The sequence below is a fragment of the Cherax quadricarinatus genome, chromosome 24, assembly GCF_038502225.1.
Source record: "Cherax quadricarinatus isolate ZL_2023a chromosome 24, ASM3850222v1, whole genome shotgun sequence".
NCBI lineage: Eukaryota > Metazoa > Arthropoda > Malacostraca > Decapoda > Parastacidae > Cherax > Cherax quadricarinatus.
The window spans coordinates 6,628,104-6,653,787 of record NC_091315.1 but is presented as its reverse complement, the minus strand read 5'-3'; the positions used below and the strand labels follow the sequence as shown (position 1 = coordinate 6,653,787).

Genomic DNA, 25,684 nt, shown 5'->3' with positions numbered 1-25,684 from the left:
GTCGATTCACTCACAGCATAGGTACACGCCGCATCCATTACACGTGCACCAGTTTGAAGCATATCTCTTACCCTTTTTTCTTCACCAGAGGCATAGTTTAATGCTTAAGCTTCTTTGCATCTTCAGTTTCACCCGTATTCCTTTCCTTATATCATGAGTAACATCCAGACACTAGACAGGGTGAAGAAAAAAGCGGAAATAGAATGACAGCACTGGAGAGAGTAATGATATGTAACGTATCCACGAGGCAGGTAGAGATTTGGTGGTTGTGTGGGTGGTGGGGGTTGGTGTAAACATTGATTGATCCTAGGTCTACCATAAAACAATGCAGGCCAGAGGCCCATGGGAGGGATAATTATTACACCATCGCCTGCGTATAAGCTGGACCTTTTCATCAAAAAGATGAAAATAGGATTAAAAAGTGAGCCTCAGAGTGATGGAAATGCAGTATCTGGACGCATGATAGGTGGTAGTTTATTGTATAAATATTTCGAAAAGACATCTGACAATCCTAAACCAGGGAAGTCCATAAAGCAATGTTTAACCGCCACTGTATCATTTGAAGATAAATAATATGCTACTGATTCAACCCTATAAGTCAGTTGGAACCTGAAGGAAATAACATAATGCTCTCACAACCGAGTCTTCATTAAGAAAGAAGCAGTGGAAACGGCTGAACGATGACCACATCGCATTTGGAATTCTCCAAAATAAAAATAAAGCTCTGAATCATTTCCACTATCATACTGTCTCTTTTGTGATGCATGACACTTGCAGACTAAGCACTGGGAATAACAAAACAAATGAAAACAGTTCTTTAAGACAACTTTGGCAATATGCTGAAAGCAACATTCAAGTTTCTAGGATCAGGTCCTCTGAGATCAAATCACTAATTCTTGCTTAATGAAGATGGCACATATCCTGCAGACAAAAATAATCTTTCACCGAACTCGACTATGTTGTACTCCCACGCCTTAAAGTTGTGGTTGATCTTATACGAGGAGCAAAGGAAATGGGGAAAAAAGGTAAAGCAGATCCTAATGTCAGATATCACTACACTTCGCTGGTGCAAGGTGCTAGCTGATGATTTAAAGGAACAGCGTGTTAAAAATCTCCGCCAAGCACTGCCGAGCTAAAGAACAGATGTGGGATGGCGAGCATGAACGAATCTCTGTTGTTGCTTTCCAGACTGAGAGGCTGAAGCTACACCAGAACATTGTGTTCTGCCTAAGATTAGGGAAAGAAACAACAGCACTGGAAATCTGCAAATTCGTTAGTACAGATGATACAAGAGCATTTAGTGGTGTCATAAGAAAAATCTAAGTTGTATCATCAAGTTTTGTTCAGGTTCATTGTGCTGTTAAGAGAGGCCCTTGTTGTTAAGTAATTAAATGAGACAAACAAACAGTGTGAAAAATGATACAGAACTCCTCGATGGTATTGCCAGAGTGGTGAACAGTATCTTGGCTCATGGATAAAAGCACAGAATGTCCGGTAAGTTGTGCAATGCTGTGGAAAACAACTCAACAAAAATGCTCTTTCTTACTAAAGTGCGATGGCTATCCTGTGGCTATCTTGTGAGTTTTTCACAGAGGAAGCAAATTCCCTGGTGATTAAGGGTCAGAATTATTTCTGACAAGCAAAGTTATCCTAAGTGTTTTCACTTCTTGATCATTTCAACAATTTTAGCATTAGTCCCCAAGGCAAAGTTGGAGAGGTTACAATGAAGGGCAAAACAATTATTTCCCAACTTTTGTTAATATTATCAGAAAATATGGTCGGGTGTATGTAACAGCAAAGGAAATGTTAGAGGTGTGAATGTCTGACCTGGCTGTCAGTCACTATACTTTGATACAGGAGTACCTTAATGTGTTTTTTCCCCAGAGTGAGATCGAACACCTGAACTCCAACATGTTGGTTCTTAATTTATTTGTTACTGATGTGACTGTTGACCATTCTGAAACACAAATGGATATTCAAACTGATTGCACTAAAGCACAGCAGCTTTCAAGACATTGTCACAAACAATGGTTTTCTGGAATGCCCTGTTGGATATTACAGAATTCGAAGAGTTGGCCAAGCAGGTAAAAACCATGTCGCTCAGATGCCATCAGCATAGCTTTGAACAAGGCTTATCAGCTTTCGTTTGAATCTAGTCAGAGAAAGGAAACGCAATTTTGGATGATCTCATTCGGGCAGCACTCGAAAGTTACCAAATTCCTTAATTTGAACTGAGCATAGTCAAAACACAACGATAGCAATTCTACTGAATTACATAAACGTGAATAATCGCATTTGTCGAAGGCTTTGGTAAAGTCTGTATATACTATATCTGTATTATGTTTGTCCTCCAGTACATCCAAGACCATGTCATAATGGTCCAGGAGTTTACAATCCTCTGCTATTTCTTTGTTGTCAGCTTTATGGAGTGGAGCTATATCCGTTGTTTTTAGCGACTGTGGATGACACCCGTGTCATGGCTTCCTCTCCATAGCATACTTAAGGTACACGAAAGGGAGTTTCCTGCAGTCTTGATGAACACGGAGTTCCACGAATCTGGGCCTGGAGCAGAGTGCAAGGACATGTTTTCAATGATTTCTATCAGTGTCCAATGGAGTTATGTTATGCTAGAAATTTGGTATATATTAACAGATTTTTGAGGCCCGTTCATGAAAAATTAATTCAGATTGCCGATCTTTAGTCTGATTAATGGCTTTCATCTGTGTTTAAGTCACATCTTATTTGAGCAAGGGCCCAATACTGGATGTGGTTTTTGCCTTGTTTAGTGGCATATCAAAAGAAATATTTTGGATTTATTTCAGTTTCATTGATTATTTTTAGCTCCTTCTCTCTCTCTTCTGGATCCTGTATGAATCATTAAATTTAGGCTCAATATTTTCTTTTTCCCCTAGTCAATGTTTCCTTCCGTATTTCAGATAATCTTCGTCTTCGTCTGTAGCAAGAACATCTCTCTCTCTTTCCAGTTTACTTTCTCATGGGAATGTGCCTTGAGCATACTTCAGCTACCAAAGAGTTGATTTTTTCAAGGCACTGGATTGTATCCATGTTATTTAGATATCTTCCCAGTATACTTCATTTAGGACATTATTTATTTGATCCCAGTTGATGTTCTTGTTGAAGTTGAATTTGGTGAAGGCACTCTCGTAGCTGAATCCATTTTGATGATGAGAATCTCTGGACTTCGATTGGGTTGTGATCTAAATCAATTGTTTTTGATACTGTTATATTTTTTACGTGGAAATAAGGTCAAGCGTGTTTTCCAGTCTTGCTGGCTCCACTATCTGTTGGCTTTGGGTGAATTTGTTGCAGATATTCAGCAACTCATGTGAGTGTGATTTCTCATCTGACTTGCCTCCAGGGATTATCTCTGCTATAACATTATTTGCTACAAAATATTTGGGGCTGGGATTGGAAGATTTCTCAGATAGTAATTAATTTTCATTAATTGTTGCTAGACCTGTTGGGAAGTTGCGTCTGGCGGTTTATATACAACTACAATGACTGGGTTTTGGTTTTCATATTTTATTGCTAAAATTTCAAATACATCATTTGTGGTGTTCAGTAACTCTGTGCAAATGATCGACTCTTTGACATACAGGCGAACCCTTCCCGTGCTGCCTCTTCTTTCTGTCACATCTAAATACATTGTACTGTTATCCGCAAACATATATAACTCCACGAGAAGCCCCCTGATGAAAAGTATTTTGTTGATGGTGGATAGCTTAAGGCCCTGTATATTAGCAGATACAAATGAAGTTACATTGCTTGTTTGTTGGGGGATTTATTTTGTTGGCATCAGTATTTGTGGTTCTGGAGTGGGGGCCACTTGGTGTGCATCAGGTCCAACAAGGCTGCTTGATGGTGGAATATTTTTGCCATTTCTTTCCACTCTAAATTAATACAGTCTGCAGGACAACGAATTTCTTGAGGTAACGTAATGCCCTACACATAACGAAACATTGTTTCAATAAAAGCTTGTTCTACAGCGTACCTTTATTTCGCTGTTGTTGTAAGAATGCTGTATGGAGCCTGAGTTTCCTGTGTTATAAACTGAAAGTAGATAATTTACAAATCCTAAGAAAAATAATACACAGAATTTCAAAATTATTATTACATTTTCATCGAGAGAAAATTTGTCGCCGGGAGCCCCAGAATTAAAGCTTTCAAAAATGTGGAAAGCTTTTGATCAGCTTAAGGTCTGCAATTCTTAAGAACTAAATTAGAGCGAAGAAGAAAACAATTACAGCTTTAAGGCCTTTGAGACAGGTCTTTACACACGGAGGAAGGAGAGCAAGGAAGAAAATAGTAGAGTTTGGGAACAAGGAAGAGGAGTGAGTAGTGGATGGAGACGAGAAAAAAAGTAGAACAATGTGGAAAGTTGGGGAGGGATAGGAAATAAAGGTAAGAAGAAAGGAAGGAATGATGTATGAGGAAATTGGATGGTAGCGAGTTGAAGAATAGGTACATGAGAACACATAGAAAAGATATAACAAAAGATTAAACAATCTTTATCAACTTTACCTAGCGAGGACTTATCTGCAATCTGGCTATCATTATCTCTCTAGAAATCAATGTCAAAATATTATAGCAAAATGCTTTATCCTACTTAACCCTATGTCCGCTCACATTGCCAGCATCAAAACAGTGGAAGAGAAATCACAATCACGCGTTTTGCGTGATTGTAAATATGAACAAAATACCACAGTGAAAACAGGAAACGAAACCTGAGCACTTTCATATGCTTACACACATATTTTCTGAAGATGTGTGGGTAGGCACATGCAAGTTCTCAGGTTTTATTTCGTATTTGCACTGTAGTATTGTTTCATTTATAAAACTTACATATTTGATTGGAGAAAGAAGTAAAAACTAGACTTGATATCACTACTCCTGCTGCTGATGCTGCGGTTATTACTGAGGTTTTACCTACTGCTGCTGTTGCTACTTTTGTTGCTGTTGTTAATATTGTGGTTATTATTGTAGTTGTTGTTATTGTTGTTACTGTTGATTTTGATGTTGATACTTATGTTACTGCTGTTGTTTTTGCTGCTGCTGCTACTGCTTCTATTGTTGTTGTTGCTGTTTGTCCTGTTATTGCAGTTGTATTTGTGCTGTTGGTGTAGCTGTTATTGTTGTTGTAACTATTGTTGTTGCTGATGCTGCTGTTTCTGTTGTTACTGTTGTTGCTGCATTTTCTTTTGATGTTGTTACTGCTACCACCACAAGCATAATTACTACTTAAAGTATCTTATATACCCGATTGTATTGACAAGAAACCAAAATGTTTAACAGTACAGCAGAACCGAAGACGCACACTGCACGGCAGACACAACACAGCAGAGATGTACTCAAAGACAGCATCATATTAACAAACCTAGGCTACATAAACCTCTAGTTTAGCACTAACCTCTTCAAGGAGGGTCCAATGACGTGGTGAAGAGACTCTTGACATAAAGAATTGGTCCTTCTTATCTCTTTCCTTGGACCAAATCTCTTAACCCCCTACTCTTCCTTTCCCCCTCCCCTTTCCTCCCTTCTCCTTCTTTCCCCACCCCTTCCTATACTACCTCCTCTCCTCACCCCCTTCTTACAAATACAGCCTTTAGGGGTTTCCCTTGCTAATTGTAGCTCCTTGGTTGAGGGGAAAATGGATCGTTGTCCGTCCCATTCCGTTGAGGCCCTCGGCCATCATACGTATTGTATCAGTACCTGCCTCGTCATTTGTAGTAGTTTCAGACACATATAGTGCATTATAGGCTATCTAAAAATTTGATACCTCTCATCCCATCGTCCTGGTTATGCCGCATTTCTAGTAAACACAAACATCGTTTTTTGTTGGGTCCCTGGACACGTTATGCGAGTTTAAACTGGCAGACCAACGCTCGGTCAGTAGTTCATGACCTTTAAATTTCGAACAGAGATCTTCATTTCTCGGACTATTTAGCAGTCATCTCTCAACAACTTCGCAGCCATTAGCAACGAAAGCGCTCTGAGTTGGTTAATAAATTATATTATATGTGTCGTACCGAATTTGTAAAACTGGTCAATTAGCAAGAATTCATTTAAAATTAAGTCATTTCTAAAATTTTCTCTTATATGTCTAAAGATATATTTTTTTCATTTATGTTAATGTAAAAAATAATAATTTTGTACCAAAAGAACCTTGGAAACCTCACCTAACCTTATTTTAACAAGCACAATTTATTTTAGCTTATTACGCATTAAATATATTTTAGATAAGTTTACAATAATTTAATAATAAACAAACACAATCAAATATATACATTTGTCGTTTACCTGGAGTTTACCTGGAGAGAGTTCCGGGGGTCAACGCCCCCGCGGCCCGGTCTGTGACCAGGCCTCCTTAGGTCAGTGTCCCAGGATGCGACCCACACCAGTCGACTAACACCCAGGTACCCATTTTACTGATGGGGAACATAGACAACAGGTGGAAAGAAACACGTCCAATGTTTCTACTCTGGCTGGGAATCGAACCCAGGCCCTCGCCGTGTGAAGCGAGAGCGTTAACCACCAGGCCACCAGAAATTATTGCATACACAAATTTTCACTTACCTTACTCGGCAAGAAGAGCGCTGCTATTTAAGCCAAAATTGAAAGTTTTACCCATTCTGCACGACATATGTATATACATGTATGTATATATTACTGAAAGCGTTAAGGTCTCGCCTGATGATGTCATATTTTTTTCTTCTTTTTCAGAACATTTGCATAAAATAAATCTACTGCTTTCCTAATGAGTTTCTGATGTAAAATATTTAAACACAAAAGCTACATTCACTGCATTCATTATAAGGATTGTATATAAGCTTTATAATTTTTTATGGCTTCCTTAATGTTTATACCATTTTAAAATTTCATGACATTTAGAATTTGTGTTACAAGAAGGAAAGACGGAAAGACAAGGAATAATGTCACTGGAATTGGACGTAATCAGGTTTGATCTTAGGAAGAGGAAAGCATTAAAAATCTACGGCGAAGTTCCTAGCTCCAAGAAGATACACTCAGTCTGAAAGACCTTTAAAATGAGACCGACATATATAGTCCTCGTTTATTGCCAGTTTCAGGGTTCTGTGGCACAGACCACTGCTTATTACATACACTAGTGCGAGTATATTTATAAAACATATATGTAGAGAGCTAAGGCACTCTTTAAGTAATTCAAATGTATCTTCTGTGTACAGTGCCACCGAAGATCCAAGACGTCAACACAAGCAGCGACACGGAGGTGCAGGAGGGTGAGCAAGTGCGTCTCCGGTGCGGTGCCAGCGGCAAGCCAGAGCCAACCTATAGGTGGCGACGCGAGGACTCCAGCCTCATCCATGCCTCAGGCAAGACAGGTGGGACAGGTGGCGTGACTGGTAGAAATGATAATCGTAGAGACAAGAATAGAAGAGGCAAACCTAGCAGAGACAAGACTAGTGATGACACGATTATGAGATGCAAAACTTAGAGAAGAGATTAATAGAGGCAAAATTAGTAGAGACAAGCCTAAAAAAGATAAAATAAGTGGAGATAAGAAACGTAGATTATTATTATTACATATATGGGGAAGTGGCAAACCCGCAAGGGTCACTTAGCTTTTGGGAGAATGGGAAGAATTCAAGTTTGATCCAAAGAAGGAAAAGGCGAGCAAAATTCCTTAGCTCAAGAGCCCTTCATTGCTATCAAGGAACCTCCTTTGAAGAGACAACAATAATGCAGACAACACGAGCTGAAGACTTGTAGATCACTCAGTAATCTTTATTTCAATATATGCAGTACAGTACATACCACACATTACATATACCCACACACTGCAGTACAGTACATACCACACATTACATATACCCACACACTGCAGTACAGTACATACCACACATTACATATACCCACACACTGCAGTACAGTACATACCACACATTACATATACCCACACACTGCAGTACAGTACATACTACACATTACATATACCCATACATTGCAGTACAGTAAACACCACGCATTACATATACCCACACATTGCAGTACAGTACATACCACGCATTACATATACCCACACACTGCAGTACAGTAAACACCACACATTACATATACCCATACATTGCAGTACAGTAAACACCACACATTACATATACCCATACATTGCAGTACAGTACATACCACGCATTACATATACCCACACACTGCAGTACAGTAAACACCACACATTACATATACCCACACACTGCAGTACAGTAAACACCACACATTACATATACCCACACACTGCAGTACAGTAAACACCACACATTACATATACCCATACATTGCAGTACAGTAAACACCACACATTACATATACCCATACATTGCAGTACAGTACATACCACGCATTACATATACCCACACACTGCAGTACAGTAAACACCACACATTACATATACCCATACATTGCAGTACAGTAAACACCACACATTACATATACCCATACATTGCAGTACAGTAAACACCACGCATTACATATACCCACACATTGCAGTACAGTACATACCACGCATTACATATACCCACACACTGCAGTACAGTAAACACCACACATTACATATACCCACACACTGCAGTACAGTAAACACCACACATTACATATACCCATACATTGCAGTACAGTACATACCACGCATTACATATACCCATACATTGCAGTACAGTAAACACCACGCATTACATATACCCACACATTGCAGTACAGTACATACCACGCATTACATATACCCACACACTGCAGTACAGTAAACACCACACATTACATATACCCATACATTGCAGTACAGTAAACACCACACATTACATATACCCATACATTGCAGTACAGTAAACACCACACATTACATATACCCATACATTGCAGTACAGTAAACACCACACATTACATATACCCATACATTGCAGTACAGTAAACACCACACATTACATATACCCATACATTGCAGTACAGTAAACACCACACATTACATATACCCATACATTGCAGTACAGTAAACACCACACATTACATATACCCACACATTGCAGTACAGTAAACACCACACATTACATATACCCATACATTGCAGTACAGTAAACACCACACATTACATATACCCATACATTGCAGTACAGTAAACACCACACATTACATATACCCATACATTGCAGTACAGTAAACACCACACATTACATATACTCACACATTGCAGTACAGTAAACACCACACATTACATATACCCATACATTGCAGTACAGTAAACACCACACATTACATATACCCATACATTGCAGTACAGTAAACACCACACATTACATATACTCACACATTGCAGTACAGTAAACACCACACATTACATATACCCATACATTGCAGTACAGTAAACACCACACATTACATATACTCACACATTGCAGTACAGTAAACACCACACATTACATATACTCACACACTGCAGTACAGTACATACCACACATAATATATGCCCAGACGCTGCAGCACAGTACACACCACACATTACATACACCCACACACTGCACTACAGTACATGCCACACATTACACATACCCATGTATTCCAGCACAGTACACACCACACATTACATATACCCACGCACCGCAGTACAATTCACAAAAAAACATTACGTATACCCACACACTGCAGTACAGTACACACCACACATTACATATACCCACATACTGCAGTACAGTACACACCAAACATTACATATACCCACATACTGCAGTACAGTACACACCACACATTATATATACCCATATATTGCAGTACAGTACACACCACACATTATATATACCCATATATTGCAGTACAGTACACGCCACACATTACATATACCCTCACACTGCAGTGCAGTACACATCACACATTACATATACCCATATATTGCAGCACAGTACACACCACACATTATATATACCCAGACACTGCAGTACAGTACACACCAGACATTACATACACCCACACACTGCAGTACAGTGCACACCAAGCATTACATATACCCACACACTGCAGTACAGTGCACACCAAGCATTACATATACCCACACACTGCAGTACAGTTCACACCAAGCATTACATATACCCACACACTGCAGTACAGTACACACCAAACATTACATGTACCCATACAGCACAGTACACACCGCACATCAAATATATACACATATATGGTCAAGAATTTCTGATGATCAAAGAATGAAAGTACTTGTAATAAGGATATGTTGTGTTTTATTATAAATATCTAACTGACACCTTTAAAACTATACTTGTTTGCTGCTTATGGCTTTGTGACCAACATGGCCTACATTTGATTATATCCAAATTATTTAAAAATTATACAATATGTATTAATAAAAAGTTTGGAAAGGAATGAAAAATTATATATCTGTTTTAGAAGTATGTAAATATGTTTAAAAAATAATTTTTTTTTTATTGAGCTGTATTAAAAATAGCTAACTGTTAAGAATACAACCTATTACTTATATGAGCAGCATTATGACTAATACAATAATTGAAACACCAACACTTTAAAAATCACTTGAATAGATTTAAAAAAAAATCTAGAAAAATACTGAAATACCTAAAACTAAAATTATAACTATTCCATATTTACAAATAAAAACTTTATAAGTATTCCATATTTACATTTAAAACTTTATAGCTATTACACATTTGCCATCCATACTTAGGCACTGTAGATGAATGGTTCAGAAAACCGACACGTTGATAAATTAGACACATGTGCAACTCTTGGGTATCTTTATTGAGGAAATATTTCGCCACACAGTGGTTTCATTAGTCCATACAAAGGAGAATCTTTAATCCTTTAATTTGTAAGATTCTCCCTTGTATAGACTGATGAAGCCACTGTATGGCGAAATGTTTCCTCAATAAAGATACCCAAGAGCTGCACATGTGTCTAATTTATCATACTTAGGCATGCAATATGTTTCAAGTAACAACAACAGTATATCAAAATTAATCCTTATAAAATTTCTAAAAGCGGAATTAAATTCTTGCACAAAACATATGTAATGGTATTTCAACTTCCTTATTCTGTAACTAACCTGTGACATATTTAGTAGAATTAGATTACGTAAGGTTTTTAAGTTAGGGTTGGTCCAATAATATTACTTTGTGTTATTTAAAGTGAAAAAAATATATCTAAAAATCTGTAAAATGAAATTTTATAAAAGTCCATTATTTAAGGGAGTTAGGCCTAAATGACCAATTCGACTTATTAGTAAATGCTTGTGATTAGAAATAATCCACAAATTGCCAAAATGATAAAAACTAAAACAAATGACTTTTCCTTTACCTTACAGAACATTAATCGATATACCCATCCCAAGAAATATTTCAATTATAGGAAATTTTGGTTCATTTCTTGGCTTATACCTTGTCGCTCAAATCCCAGCAGGATTATTATTCCCTTCTGTTCTTTTTTCCTCTCTTACAGACCTAACTTTTACAAATGTAGCCCATATATGTGTCGAGACGCAAATTTCGGTTGATTATTCCGAACAATTCATGCTAATGGAGCCTCGGTTTTTTTTTTTTAATTTGTATTTATTCTCATACTGGTCGTTGAATCTACTATGGCTCCTTCGCCCTTTTTCGTGCCTGAATAGTTGGGGTAGTAATTCTATTTATAACAACAGCCACTGCTTTCCTAGGTTATAAGAACATAAGAAAGGAGGAACACTGCAGCAGGCCTGTTGGCCCATACTAGGCAGGTCCTTCACAAATCCATCCCACTAATAGAATATTTGCACAACCCACCTTCAAAGCTACCCAAGCTTTGATAAATCTATTCACTCATGCGCAAGTCCAACTCAAATCCAACCCTTCTCACTCATGTATTTATTCAACCTCAATTTGAAACAATGGTGACGTGTACTTAGCTCAGTGGTGACATGTACTTAGCTGTGTGAAGACCTGTTTGTGTGCTCTCTGTGAATCTGAACCAGAATGCCATCTCTTGAGCAACTTTACCAGCAGCTGAAAGAAGAGCTTAGGGTTGCTCAGCTCGAGATACGGCGATTAACGGAGGAGAACAAGAGGATTCGTAGTAATCCTCCTGTTGTGAGTCCCCAGGTTAAGAGGGGAACTTGGTCAGTGGCTGGGCAACATAGAACCAAGCTGAGGATCAAGAAGACTTGGAGAGGCAGAAACAACGAGAAACCAGAGGACTACTGTGGAAACTTCCAACCCATTTTCGGTGCTACCTGACGAATGTGGGTATTCTACTGGGAATGCCACAACGAGCACCAAGGAAGCATTGGCAGATGTGAGTGAGACATCCCTAGAAACCCCAATGAAGACCATCGAGAACGTCATGACGAATTCCACAAGTGAAGGTGTAGTGCTACCTATCGAATGTGAGTCGACTACTGGGAACATCAGGACAGACGTCGCCAAGGAAGGTAAAAACATTGTTGTTGTTGGGGATAGCCAGATTAGGTACATGGATAGGGCATTCTGCCTGAAGGATAGGAGTAGGAGGCAGAGAGTGTTTTCCTGGGGTTTGGGTGAAGGATATTGTTAGCCGTCTGGATGACATTATGAGAGGTAATGGGAGCAATCCTATTATCAGTCTCAGTGCTGGAGGCAACGATGTTGGCAGACGTAGGAGTGAGGACCTAATTAGCAGGTATAGGTCAGCAATAGAGATAATTAGGAGGAAGGGTGGGAAACCTGCCATATGTAGTATTTTGCCAAGGAGAGGAGTTGGAAATGAATGGTTGTCCAGGGCAATTGGTGTCAATTGCTGGCCTGACAAATACTGTAAGGAAAATGCGGTAACATTCATTGACAACTGGGACCTCTTCTATGGCAGAAATGACATATGCCAGGGATGGGGTTCACTTATCTAGGTGTGGGGTGGGAGCACTGGCCAACGCAGTGGAGGGAGCTGTTAGGTCTTTAAACTAGGAATAGTTAGTGGTATGGGCTTTGGTGGGAAAACAGTGAAGTCCCAGTGTAGTAATATGAGTACTAGGAGAACTAGTAATAGGCAAAATGAGGTGTATGTTGGAAAGCCAGTGGCACTAGGTGACAAGGACAGTGGAATAACAGAAAGGAGCAGGAAGGGTAAAGAGAAAGGAGGGTCCTTAAATATATATTACACAAATAGTCGTATTGCTAGGAATAAGATGGACGAGTTGAGACTAGTTGCTGGTGCAGGTAACATTGATGTATTTGCCTTAACTGAGACGTGGTTCAATAGGAAAAATCGGGACATGCCTGCTGAATGTCACATACAGGGTTTTAAATTGTTCCAAGTAGATAGAAGTATCGGGAAGGGGGATGAGGTGGCACTGTATGTCCGAGATCGCTTGAACTGTTGCATAAAAACGGGTATTAAGTCTGAAGTAACACATACAGAGTCTGGATAGAATTTTCAGAGGGACATGAAAAATTTATTTTAGGTGTGCGATACCGTCCCCCAAACTTAGATAGGGACCAAGGGAGACTACTATGGGAAGAAACTGTTAAGACCACAAGGCATGATAACGTAGTAATTCTAGGAGACTTAACTTTAGTCATATTGATTGGAATTTCTTGACTAGGAATTTAGAATCAAATGACTTCTTAGAAGTAGTTCAGGATTGTTTTTTGAAGCAGTTTGTGACAGAGCCTACAAGGGTAAATAACCTGCTTGACTTGGTTTTGGCAAACAAGGAAACCTTTGTTAATAGTTTAGAAATTTGTAGATGAATGGTTCAGAGAACCGACATGTTGATAAATTAGACACATGTGCAACTCTTGGGTATCTTTATTGAGGAAACGTTTCGCCACACAGTGGCTTCATCAGTCCATACAAAGGAGAATCTTGAAGAACAGGAGGAGAATGAGGTAATCAGTCCCTCAACCTTGAGTCGATGTGGTCAGTCCATCAAGATTGATGGACTGACCACATCGACTCAAGGTTGAGGGACTGATTACCTCATTCTCCTCCTGTTCTTCAAGATTCTCCTTTGTATGGACTGATGAAGCCACTGTGTGGCGAAACGTTTCCTCAATAAAGATACCCAAGAGTTGCACATGTGTCTAATTTATCAGTTTAGAAATTACAGAGGAACTCGGCACAAGCGATCACAAATCAATTACCTTTAGCATTGAATGGAAGTATGATAGTAGGGATAATTCAGTACTGGTCTCAGATTTTCGCTTAGCAGATTACAATGGGCGTAGAGAACACTTATCATCTGTGGACTGGGGTAACGAAGAAAGCTATCAGTAGGACAGCTTTCTTAACACAATACGCTGCCCAAAGAACATTTATCCCATATAAGGAAATTAGATCGAATAGAAATGACCCCAAATGGATGAATAATAGGCTCAAATATCTTTTAGGACAGAAAAAAGGAATTTATTGGCGCATCAAAAGAGGTGAGGGTCATCTTATGAATTGGTATATTGACATTAAGAGGGACGTTAAAAAGGGGATAAGAAAAGCTAAACGGGACTATGAAATTAAAGTTGCTAGGGATTCGAAAACTAACCCAAAAAGTTTTTTCCAGGTTTATAGAACAAAGGTTAGAGATAAGATAGGTCCCCTTAAAAATAACTCTGGCAAGGAGACTGAAATGTGCTCTATTCTTAATAATTATTTTCTCTCGGTTTTCACTCAGGAAGACACTAACAATATCCCAGTAATTAATTTTTGTAGTGGGCTTGATGATGATAAATTATGTAATAACACAGTCACTACCGAATTGGTTATCAAACAGATACACCGGTTAAAGCAAAATAAATCCCCGGGCCCTGATGAACTTTTTTCAAGGGTTCTTAGAGAGTGTAAAATGGAACTTTGTGAACCATTGACTAATATTTTTAATATTTCTCTTCAAACAGGTGTAGTGTCTGATATGTGGAAGATGGCTAATGTAATTCCTATTTTTAAAGCAGGGGACAAGTCGTTACCGTCAAATTACCGCCCAATAAGTCTAACCTCAATTGCAGGCAAATTACTAGTCATTCATAGCTGATAATATAAGAAGCCATCTTGATAAGCATAGCTTGATTAATGATACTCAGCATGGATTCACAAGGGGCCGTTCCTGCCTAACTAATTTATTAACCTTCTTCAGTAAAGCTTTAGAGGCCGTTGATCATGATAAAGAATTCGATATTGTTTATTTAGATTTTAGTAAGGCTTTTGATAGAGTATCGCACCAGAGACTGTTAAAAAAAGTGGCAGCTCATGGTATTGGGGAAAAAGTGCTGTCATGGATCGAGTCATGGCTCACTAATAGGAAGCAGAGAGTATGCTTAAATAGGGTTAAATCCGAGTGGGGATCTGTAACAAGTGGCGTACCACAGGTATCAGTCTTAGGCCCGTTGTTGTTTATAATATATATCAATGACCTTGTTGAGGGTATTACTAGTGATATGAGCAAGTTCGCCGATGACACAAAGATCGGTAGGATAATTGATTCAAACGTAGATGTTAGGGAACTTCAGGAGGATTTAGACAAACTCTATTCTTGGTCAGAAAAGCGGCAGATGCAGTTCAATGTAGATAAATGCAAGGTTCTGAAGCTTGGGAGTGCCCATAACCCTAGTACTTACAAGTTAAATGATGTAGAACTTAGCCATACAGATTGCGAAAAGGACTTGGGGGTTATGGTGAGCAGCAACTTAAACCAAGACAGCAATGCCTAAGCGTACGTAAAAAGGCAAGTCGATTATTGGGATTTATATCAAGAAGTGTAAGCAACAGAAGTCCAGAGGTCATACTGCAGCTTTATACATCATTAGTAAGGCCTCACCTAGATTATGCAGCTCAGTTCTGGCCTCCATATTACAGAATGGACATAAATTCTTTAGAAAACATTCAGCGTAGAATGACTAAATTAATACATAGCATTAGAAATCTTCCTTATGAAGAAAGGTTGAAGACTCTTAAATTACATTCACTTGTTAGACGAAGAATGAGGGGAGACCTGATCGAAGTGTATAAGTGGAAGATGGGTATTAATAAAGGGGATATTAATAAGGTCTTGAGGATATCTCTCCAGGAGAGAACCCGCAGTAATGGATTTAAATTAGACAAGTTTAGATTTACAAAGGACATAGGTATTGGTTTGGAAATAGAGTAGTTGATGAGTGGAACAGTCTATCTAGTTGGGTTATTGAGGCTAGGACTTTGGGTAGTTTCAAATTTAGGTTGGATAAATATATGAGTGAGAGGGGTTGGATTTTGAGTGGGACTTGCAAATGAGTGGATAGATGTGGATAGAGTTATCAGACCTTATTTCTTGGGTAGCATTGAAAATTGGGTTGGGCAAATGTTTTGTTAGTGGGATGGATTGTAAAGGACCTGCCGAGTATGGGCCAACAGGCCTGCTGCAGTGATCCTCCTTTCTTATGTTCTTATGTTCTGTTCTACGATATTTAACTTGTAAGTGCTAGGGTTACGAACATTCCCGAGCTTCAGAACTTTGCATTTATCTACGTTGAACTGCATCTGCCACTTTTCGGACGAATAACTGAATCAGTCTAAATTCTCCTGAAGTCCAGTGAAAGCTACGTCTGAAACGATTATCATATCTTTCTTCGTGGCATCAGTGAATTTGCTCTTATCACCAGTAATTCCCTCGTCAAGGTCATTGATACATTATAAACAACAATGTGCCTTGTTGAACGCCACTTCTTACAGATCCCCACTCAGATTTCACGCCATTTATGCACACTCTCTGCTTCCTGTTGGTGAACCATGACTCAATCTTTGACAGCACTTGTTCCCCAATGCCATGAGCTGCCACTTTCTTTATCAGTGTACTCTGTCAAAAGCCTTCCTAAAATCCAAATAAACAATAACGAATTCTTTATCGTGTGTGTGTGTACTCACCTAGTTGAGGTTTCAGGGGTCGAGTCCGAGCTCCTGGCCCCGCCTCTTCACTGGTCGCTACTAGGTCACTCTCCCTGAACCGTGAGCTTTATCATACCTCTGCTTAAAGCTATGTATGTATCTTGCCTCCACTACATCGCTTCCCAAACTATTCCACTTCCTAACTATTCTCTGGCTGAAGAAATACTTCCTAACATCCCTGTAATTCATCTGTGTCTTCAGCTTCCAACTGTGTCCCCGTGTTGCTGTGTCCAGTCTCTGGAACATCCTGTCTTTGTCCACCTTGTCAATTTCTCTCAGTATTTTGTAAGTCGTTATTATGTCCCCCCTATCTCTCCTGTCCTCCAGTGTCGTCAGGTGGATTTCCCTTAACCTCTCCTCGTAGGACATACCTCTTAGCTCTGGGACTAGTCTTGTTGCAAACCTTTGCACTTTCTCTAGTTTCTTTACGTGCTTGGCTAGGTGTGGGTTCCAAACTGGTGCCGCATACTCCAATATGGGCCAAACGTACACGGTGTACAGGGTCCTGAATGATTCCTTATTAAGATGTCGGAATGCTGTTCTGAGGCTTGCTAGGCGCCCATATGCTGCAGCAGTTATTTGGTTGATGTGCGCTTCAGGAGATGTGCCTGGTGTTATACTCACCCCAAGATCTTTTTCCTTGAGTGAGGTTTGTAGTCTCTGGCCCCCTAGACTGTACTCCGTCTGCGGTCTTCTTTGCCCTTTCCCAATCTTCATGACTTTGCACTTGGTGGGATTGAACTCCAGGAGCCAATTGCTGGACCAGGTCTGCAGCCTGTCCAGATCCCTTTGTAGTTCTGCCTGGTCTTCGATCGAGTGAATTCTTCTCATCAACTACATGTCATCTGCAAACAGTGACACCTCAGAGTCTATTCCTTCCGTCATGTCGTTCACAAATACCAGAAACAGCACTGGTCCTAGGACTGACCCCTGTGGGACCCCCCTGGTCACAGGTGCCCACTCTGACACCTCGCCACGTACCATGACTCGCTGCTGTCTTCCTGACAAGTATTCCCTGATCCATTGTAGTGCCTTCCCTGTTATCCCTGCTTGGTCCTCCAGTTTTTGCACCAATCTCTTGTGTGGAGCTGTGTCAAAGGCCTTCTTGCAGTCAAAGAATATGCAATCTACCCACCCCTCTCTCTCTTGTCTTACTGCTGTCACCATGTCATAGAACTCCAGTAGGTTTGTGACATAGGATTTCCCTTCCCTGAAACCATGTTGGCTGCTGTTGATGAGATCATTCCTTTCTAGGTGTTCCACCACTCTTCTCCTGATAATCTTCTCCATGATTTTGCATACTAAACATGTCAGTGACACTGGTCTGTAGTTTAGTGCTTCATGTCTGTCTCCTTTTTTAAAGATTGAGAATACATTTGCTGTCTTCCATGCCTCAGGCAATCTCCCTGTTTCGATAGATGTATTGAATATTGTTGTTAGGGGTACACGTAGCCTCTGCTCCCTCTCTCAATACCCATGGGGAGATGTTATCTGGCCCCATTGCCTTTGAGGTATCTAGCTCACTCAGAAGCCTCTTCACTTCTTCCTCGGTTGTGTGCACTGTGTCCAGCACATGGTGGTGTGCCCCACCTCTCCGTCTTTCTGGAGCCCCTTCTGTCTCCTCTGTGAACACTTCTTTGAATCTCTTGTTGAGTTCCTCACATACTTCACGGTCATTTCTTGTTGTCTCTCCTCCTTCCTTCCTTAGCCTGTGTGTGTGTGTGTGTATTTGTGAGTGTGTGTGTGTGTGTGTGTGTGTGTGTGTGTGTGTGTGTGTGTGTGTGTGTGTGTGTGTGTGTGTGTGTGTATGTGTATGTGTGTGTGTACTTACCTATATGTACTCACCTATATGTGGTTGCAGGGGTCGATTCATAGCTCCTAGCCCCGCCTCTTCACTGGTCGATATTAATTCACTCTCTCCCTGCTCCATGATATTTGTCATATCTCTTCTTAAAGCAATTTATGGAACTTGCTTCCACTACTTCACTGTCCAGATTATTCCAGTTCCTGACAACTCTAAGACTAAAGAAATACTTCCTAACATCCCTATGACTCATCCGGGTTTTTAGTTTCCAATTGTGTCCCCGTGTTTTTGTATCCCATCTCTGATACATTCGATCCTTGTCCACGTTGTCAATGCCTCTTAGTATTTTATATGTTGTTATCATGTCCCTTCTATCCCTCCTATCCTCTAGTGTCATCAGGTTGAGTTCCCTTAACCTCTCCTTATAAGACTTACCTCTCAGTTCCGGAACTAATCGTGTTGCAAATTTTTGCACTTTCTCCAATTTCTTGACGTGTTTGACTAAGTGAGGGTTCCATACTGGCGCTGCATATTCCAGTATAGGCCTTACGTACACTGTGTACAATGTCGTGAAGGACTCCTTACTCAGATGTCTAAATGCCAATCTCAGGTTTGCCAATCTCCCATATGCTGCAGCAGTTATTTGATTGATGTGTGCCTCAGGGGACATGTTCGTTATGATGCTTACCCCAAGATCCTTTTCTTTAACTGACGTTTGCAGCTATTGGTTTCCTAACCTGTACTCTGTCTGCAGTCTTCTGTGTCCTTCCCCAATCTTCATGACCTTACACTTACTGGGGTTAAACTTCAGGAGCCATTTGTCGGACCATACTTGTAGTTTGCCCAGATCTCCTTGTAATCTTAACTGATCCCCTCCCACTTGTATTCTCCTCATCAGTTTCACATCATCGGCGAACAGTGACACTTCTGAATCTATTCCTTCCACCATGTCATTCACGTACACAAGAAACAGCACAGGGCCTAGGACTGACCCTTGTGGAACCCCACTCGACACATTCGCCCACTCTGACACTTCAGCACGTACCAACACACGTTGCTTCCTTCCTGTCAGATATTCCCTGATCCATTGCAGTACTTTCCCCTTTATTCCTGCCTGCTCCTCTAATTTTTGCACCAGTCTCTTGTGTGGTACTGTGTCAAAAGCGTTCTTGCAATCTAAGAAGATGCAATCTACCCATCCCTCTCTCTCATGTCTTACTTCTGTTACCTTATCGTAGAACTCAAGTAAATTTGTGACACAGGATTTCCCATCTCTGAAGCCATGCTGACTGTCATGTATGAGCCCAATCTTTTCAATGTGTTCCACTACTTTTCTACTGATAATCTTTTCCATGACTTTACATACTATGCAAGTCAGTGACACTGGTCTGTAGTTTAATGCTACCTGTCTGTCCCCTTTCTTAAAAATTGGAACTGCATGTGCTGTCTTCCACGCCTCAGGCAACTGCCCTGTTTCGATAGATTTACTGAAGATTGTTGCTAATGGCACACACAGTTCCTCTGCTCCCTCTCTCAGTATCCATGGAGATATGTTATCTGGGCCCACCGTCTTTGAGGCATCGAGTTCGTCTGGCAGTTTCTTCACCTCTATCTTGGTTATGTGTATTGTGTCCAGCGCCTGCTGGTGCACCCTACCTCCACAGTTTGCTGGAAGCATTCCTAACTCTATTGTGAATACTTCTCTAAATCTTTTGTTTAGTTCATCACATACTTCTTGGTCACTCTTCGTGAGCTCCCCTCCTTCTTTCCTCAGCCTGATTACCTGGTCCTTGACTGTTGTTTTTCTCCTAATGTGACTTTGGTTCAGATTTGGCTTTTGATGCTATGTCGTTCTCGTATTGCCTCTGGGCCTCTCTCCTTATCCTTGCATATTCGTTTCTGGTTCTTCTGCTCATCTCCTTGTTTTCTTGAGTCCTTTGCCTTCCATGCTCTCGCACACTTGGCTTTGGCCTCTTTACACCTTCCATGGGCTCACTCTGGTCTTATCATTTTTTCTGTTGCCCTTTGGTATGAACCTTTCCTCTGCCTCCCTGCACTTAGTGGTTACTATTTCCATCATTTCATTTACTGTCTTTCCATCTAGTTCTCTTTCCCACTGCACTTCATGCAAGAAACTTCTCATTCCTCATTACCTCTTTTGAAGTTTGGTTTCTCTCTTTGTTCTCGTGCTACTGCATTCTCCACTGTTAACTCAACAAGATATTCAAAACTCAGGACATCATGATCGCTAGCGCCAAGGGGTCTTTCGTGGGTGATATCCCTTATGTCTGAACTATTCAAGGTGAATATGAGATCCAGCCTTGCTGCAACATCCTCTCCTCTCTCTCTGGTGGTATCCTTAACATGTTGATGCATAAAGTTCTCTAATACAGTCTCCAACATCTTAGCCCTCCATGTTTCTGGTCCCCCATGTGGCTCTAGGTTTTCCCAGTCAATCTCTTTATGATTGAAATCCCCCATTATAAGCAATTTTGTCCTACCCATGTAAGCCCTCCTGGCCACTTCAGCTAGTGTATCCACCATTGCCCTATTGCGCACATCATACTCTTCTCTTGTTCTCCTGCTGTTAAGTGGTGGGTTATACATCACTGCTATCATCACCTTTGGACCACCAGTCTGAAGTGTTCCTACGATGAAGTTGTCTGTTTCCCTTCTTTCCATTCCTCCCATCTCCACAAAACTCCACTGTTTTTTTTATGAGCAATGCTACTCCTCCCCTTTCTCTGTTCTCTCTGTCTTTCCTCATAATCTGATATCCAGGTGGAAAAATTGCATCTGTTATTATCCCTGTAAGTTTTGTCTCTGTTAGTGCTATAATGTCAGGTGATGCATTAATGTTGCGTTCTTGCCACTCTTCACTCTTATTTGTTATTCCATCTGCATTGGTGTACCATACCTTTAGCTTCCTTTCAATTACTGTATTTTGGGAGGTGGAAGAGGAAGGTGCAGGCTGGGAGGGTGGGAGGCAGGGCACAATATTATGGGAGGCTGCTGTGACTGTGGAATTAGTGCTTAGGGGGGTGGTGGCTATGGAGTGAGGTTTGTTTACTGTGTTTGGTTGATATGTGGTGAAAGGGGTTGAGAGGTTTCTGTAAGCATTTGTGTTTGATGTTCCCCCAAAGGCTGAGTTTTCCTGTCTGTCGTTGCCTGTCCTGTCTCTCTTTCCTTCCACTGGTTCTGTCTTGCTCTCACTTTCAGTTGTTCCCTTTCCTTTCATGTTCTGTCTCGACTGAGGAACACTTTTTGATACTCTGGAGAGTCCTTTAACAGTGGTTTCTGTTGTAGTATCTTGTTCCGTACCACATCTGTTTTGAATGTCAATCTGATTGGTCGATTTTTTTCTATCGAACACCCCCCAAGTCTGTGAAAATTTTCTACCTGAGACATGTCCCTCTCTCCTGTGTGTGTGTACTCACCTAATTGTACTCACCTAATTGTGGTTGCAGGGGTCGATACTCAGCTCCTGGCCCCGCCTCTTCACTGATCGCTACTGGATCCTCTCTCTCTCTGCTTCCTGACCTTTGTCATACCTCTTCTTAAAACTATGTATGGTTCCTGCCTCCACTACTTCACTTGCTAGGCTATTCCACTTGCTGACAACTCTATGATTGAAGAAATACTTCCTAACGTGTGTGTACTCACCTATTTGTACTCACCTATTTGTGGTTGCAGGGGTCGAGTCCTAGCTCCTGGCCCCGCCTCTTCACTGGTACTCACTATTTGTACTCACCTATTTGTGGTTGCAGGGGTCGAGTCCTAGCTCCTGGCCCTGCCTCTTCACCGGTTGCTACTAGGCCCTCTCTCTCCCCGCTCCATGAGCTTTATCAAACCTCGTCTTAAAACTGTGTATGGTTCCTGCCTCCACTACGTCATTTTCTAGGCTATTCCACTGCCTTACAACTCTATGACTGAAGAAATACTTCCTACTATCTCTCTGACTCATTTGTGTCTTCAACTTCCAATTGTGGCCTCTTGTTTCTGTGTCCCCTCCCTGGAACATCCTGTCTTTGTCCACCTTGTCTATTCCACGCAGTATTTTATATGTCGTTATCATGTCTCCCCTGACCCTCCTGTCCTCCAGTGTCGTCAGGCCGATTTCCCTTAATCTTTCTTCATAGGACATTCCCCTTAGCTCTGGAACTAACCTTGTCGCAAACCTTTGTACTTTCTCTAGTTTCTTGACGTGCTTTATCAAGTGCGGGTTCCAAACAGGTGCTGCATACTCCAGTATGGGCCTGACATACACGGTGTACAGTGTCTTGAATGATTCCTTACTAAGGTATCGGAATGCTGTTCTCAGGTTTGCCAGGCGCCCGTATGCTGCAGCAGTTATCTGATTGATGTGTGCTTCCGGAGACATGCTCGGTGTTATACTCACCCCAAGATCTTTCTCCTTGAGTGAGGTTTGCAGTCTTTGGCCACCTAGCCTATACTCTGTCTGTGGTCTTCTGTGCCCTTCCCCTATCTTCATGACTTTGCATTTGGCAGGATTAAATTCGAGAAGCCATTTGCTGGACCAGGTGTCCAGTCTGTCCAGGTCTCTTTGAAGTCCTGCCTGGTCCTCATCAGATTTAATTCTCCTCATTAACTTCACATCATCTGCAAACAGGGACACTTCTGAGTCTAACCCTTCCGTCATGTCGTTCACATATACCAAAAATAGCACTGGTCCTAGGACCGACCCCTGTGGGACCCCGCTCGTCACAGGTGCCCACTGTGATACATCATTACGTACCATGACTCGTTGTTGCCTCCCTGTCAGGTATTCTCTGATCCATTGCAGTGCCCTTCCTGTTATATGCGCCTGATGCTCTAGCTTCTGCACTAATCTCTTGTGAGGAACTGTGTCAAAGGCCTTCTTGCAGTCCAAGAAGATGCAATCAACCCACCCCTCTCTCTCTTGTCTTACTTCTGTTATTTTATCATAAAACTCCAGAAGGTTTGTGACACAGGATTTGCCTTCCGTGAATCCGTGCTGGTTGGCATTTATACTCCTGTTCCGTTCCAGGTGCTCCACCACTCTCCTCCTGATAATCTTCTCCATAATTTTGCATACTATACACGTCAATGACACAGGTCTATAGTTTAGTGCCTCTTTTCTGTCTCCTTTTTTGAAAATGGGAACTACATTTGCCGTCTTCCATACCTCAGGTAGTTGCCCAGTTTCCAGGGATGTGTTGAAGATTGTGGTAAGTGGCACGCACAACATATCTGCTCCCTCTCTAAGGACCCACGGAGAGATGTTGTCCGGTCCCATTGCCTTTGAGGTATCGATGTCCCTTAGCAGTTTCTTCACCTCCTCCTCATCTGTATGTATGTCGTCCAACACTTGTTGGTGTATTCCTTGCTGGTGTCCCCATCTGGTCTGTCCCCCCAGAGTCCTTCCTGTCTCTACTGTAAATACTTCCTTAAATCTCGTGTTGAGCTCTTCACATACCTCTTGATCGTTTCTTGTGAGTTCTCCACCTTCTTTCCTCAGCCTTATCACCTGGTCCTTGACTGTTGTCTTCCTCCTAATGTGGCTATACAGCAGTTTCGGGTCAGATTTGACTTTCGATGCTATGTCGTTTTCATACTGTCGCTGGGCCTCCCTCCTTATCTGCGCATACTCGTTTCTGGCTCTTCTACTAATCTCCTTGTTTTCCTGGGTCCTATGCCTCCTGTACCTTTTCCATTCTCTGTTGCACTTAGTTTTTGCCTCCCTACACCTTCGGGTAAACCAAGGACTCGTTTTGGTCTTCCTATTATTTCTGTTTCCCTTGGGAACAAAACTTTCCTCTGCCTCCTTGCACTTTGTTGCCACATATTCCATCATCTCGTTTACTGATTTTCCTACCATTTCTCTGTCCCACTGAACCTCCTGCAGGAAGTTTCTCATACCTGTGTAGTCCCCCCTTTTATAGTTTGGCCTGTCCCCTTCAGTTCCTGTTACCTTCTCCACTTGTAACTCTACTATATAGTCAAAACTCAGAACCACATGATCGCTAGCTCCAAGGGGCCTCTCGTAAGTGATGTCCTCAATGTCTGAACTGCTCAGGGTGAACACAAGATCCAGTCTTGCTGGCTCATCCTCCCCTCTCTCTCTGGTTGTGTCCCTGACATGTTGATGCATGAGGTTTTCAAGTACCACATCCATCATCTTGGCTCTCCATGTTTCGGGACCCCCATGTGGCTCCAGGTTTTCCCAGTCGATCTCCCTGTGGTTGAAATCGCCCATTACCAGTAACTTTGCTCTGCTCGAGTGAGCTCTTCTTGCCACCTCAGCCAGTGTGTCCACCATCACCCTGTTGTTTTCTTCGTACTCCTCTCTTGGCCTCCTGCCGTTCTGTGGTGGGTTATACATCACTCCAATGACTACTTTATGTTCTCCGGACTGAATTGTACCTACAATGTAGTCTCTTTCTCCAATCATGTCCATGCCTTCCATTTCCTCAAATCCCCATTGGTGTTTTATGAGCAGTGCAACCCCTCCTCCCCCTCTACTCCTTCTATCTTTCCTCAGGATCTGATATCCTGTTGGGAAGATTGTGTCTGTTATTGTCTCAGCGAGTTTTGTTTCTGTGACTGCTATGATGTCTGGGGATTTTTCACTGATTCTTTCATTCCACTCCTCATGTTTATTCGTTATTCCATCCGCGTTTGTGTACCAAACCTTTAGTTTCTTTTCTATCATTGTGGTCATGCAAGAATATTGGGGTTGGGGGAGGGAGAGCCTTGGTGGGGGCCTATATGGGGCTGTGGTGTAGGTGGGGTTTGTGTTGATGGGGGTGGGGTCAGAATGCCCATAAGGGACAGCTGTTGGGGTGAGGTTTGTGATATGGGGGTTGGTGGCAGAGGGAACAGTGAGTGGGTTGTAGTATAGGTTGCTCAGTTGCGTTGGGAATGTCGCGGGTGGAGTCTTTTGGTGGGAGATTCTGTGGGGTGTGTTTGCCCTTC

General features: G+C 41.4%; 1 protein-coding gene across 1 annotated transcript in view; it reads left to right on the top strand.

The window, feature by feature from the left end:
• Positions 1-1,470: 1,470 nt before the first annotated feature.
• The window catches only part of LOC128690737 (lachesin-like), a 175,854-nt gene continuing 151,640 nt past the window's right edge, over positions 1,471-25,684 (top strand). The window contains exons 1-3 of the mRNA XM_070088138.1: positions 1,471-1,494; positions 1,885-2,047; positions 7,224-7,379. Coding sequence (XP_069944239.1) covers positions 1,471-1,494; positions 1,885-2,047; positions 7,224-7,379 — 343 coding nt within the window. The remainder of the gene's footprint in view (positions 1,495-1,884; positions 2,048-7,223; positions 7,380-25,684) is intronic.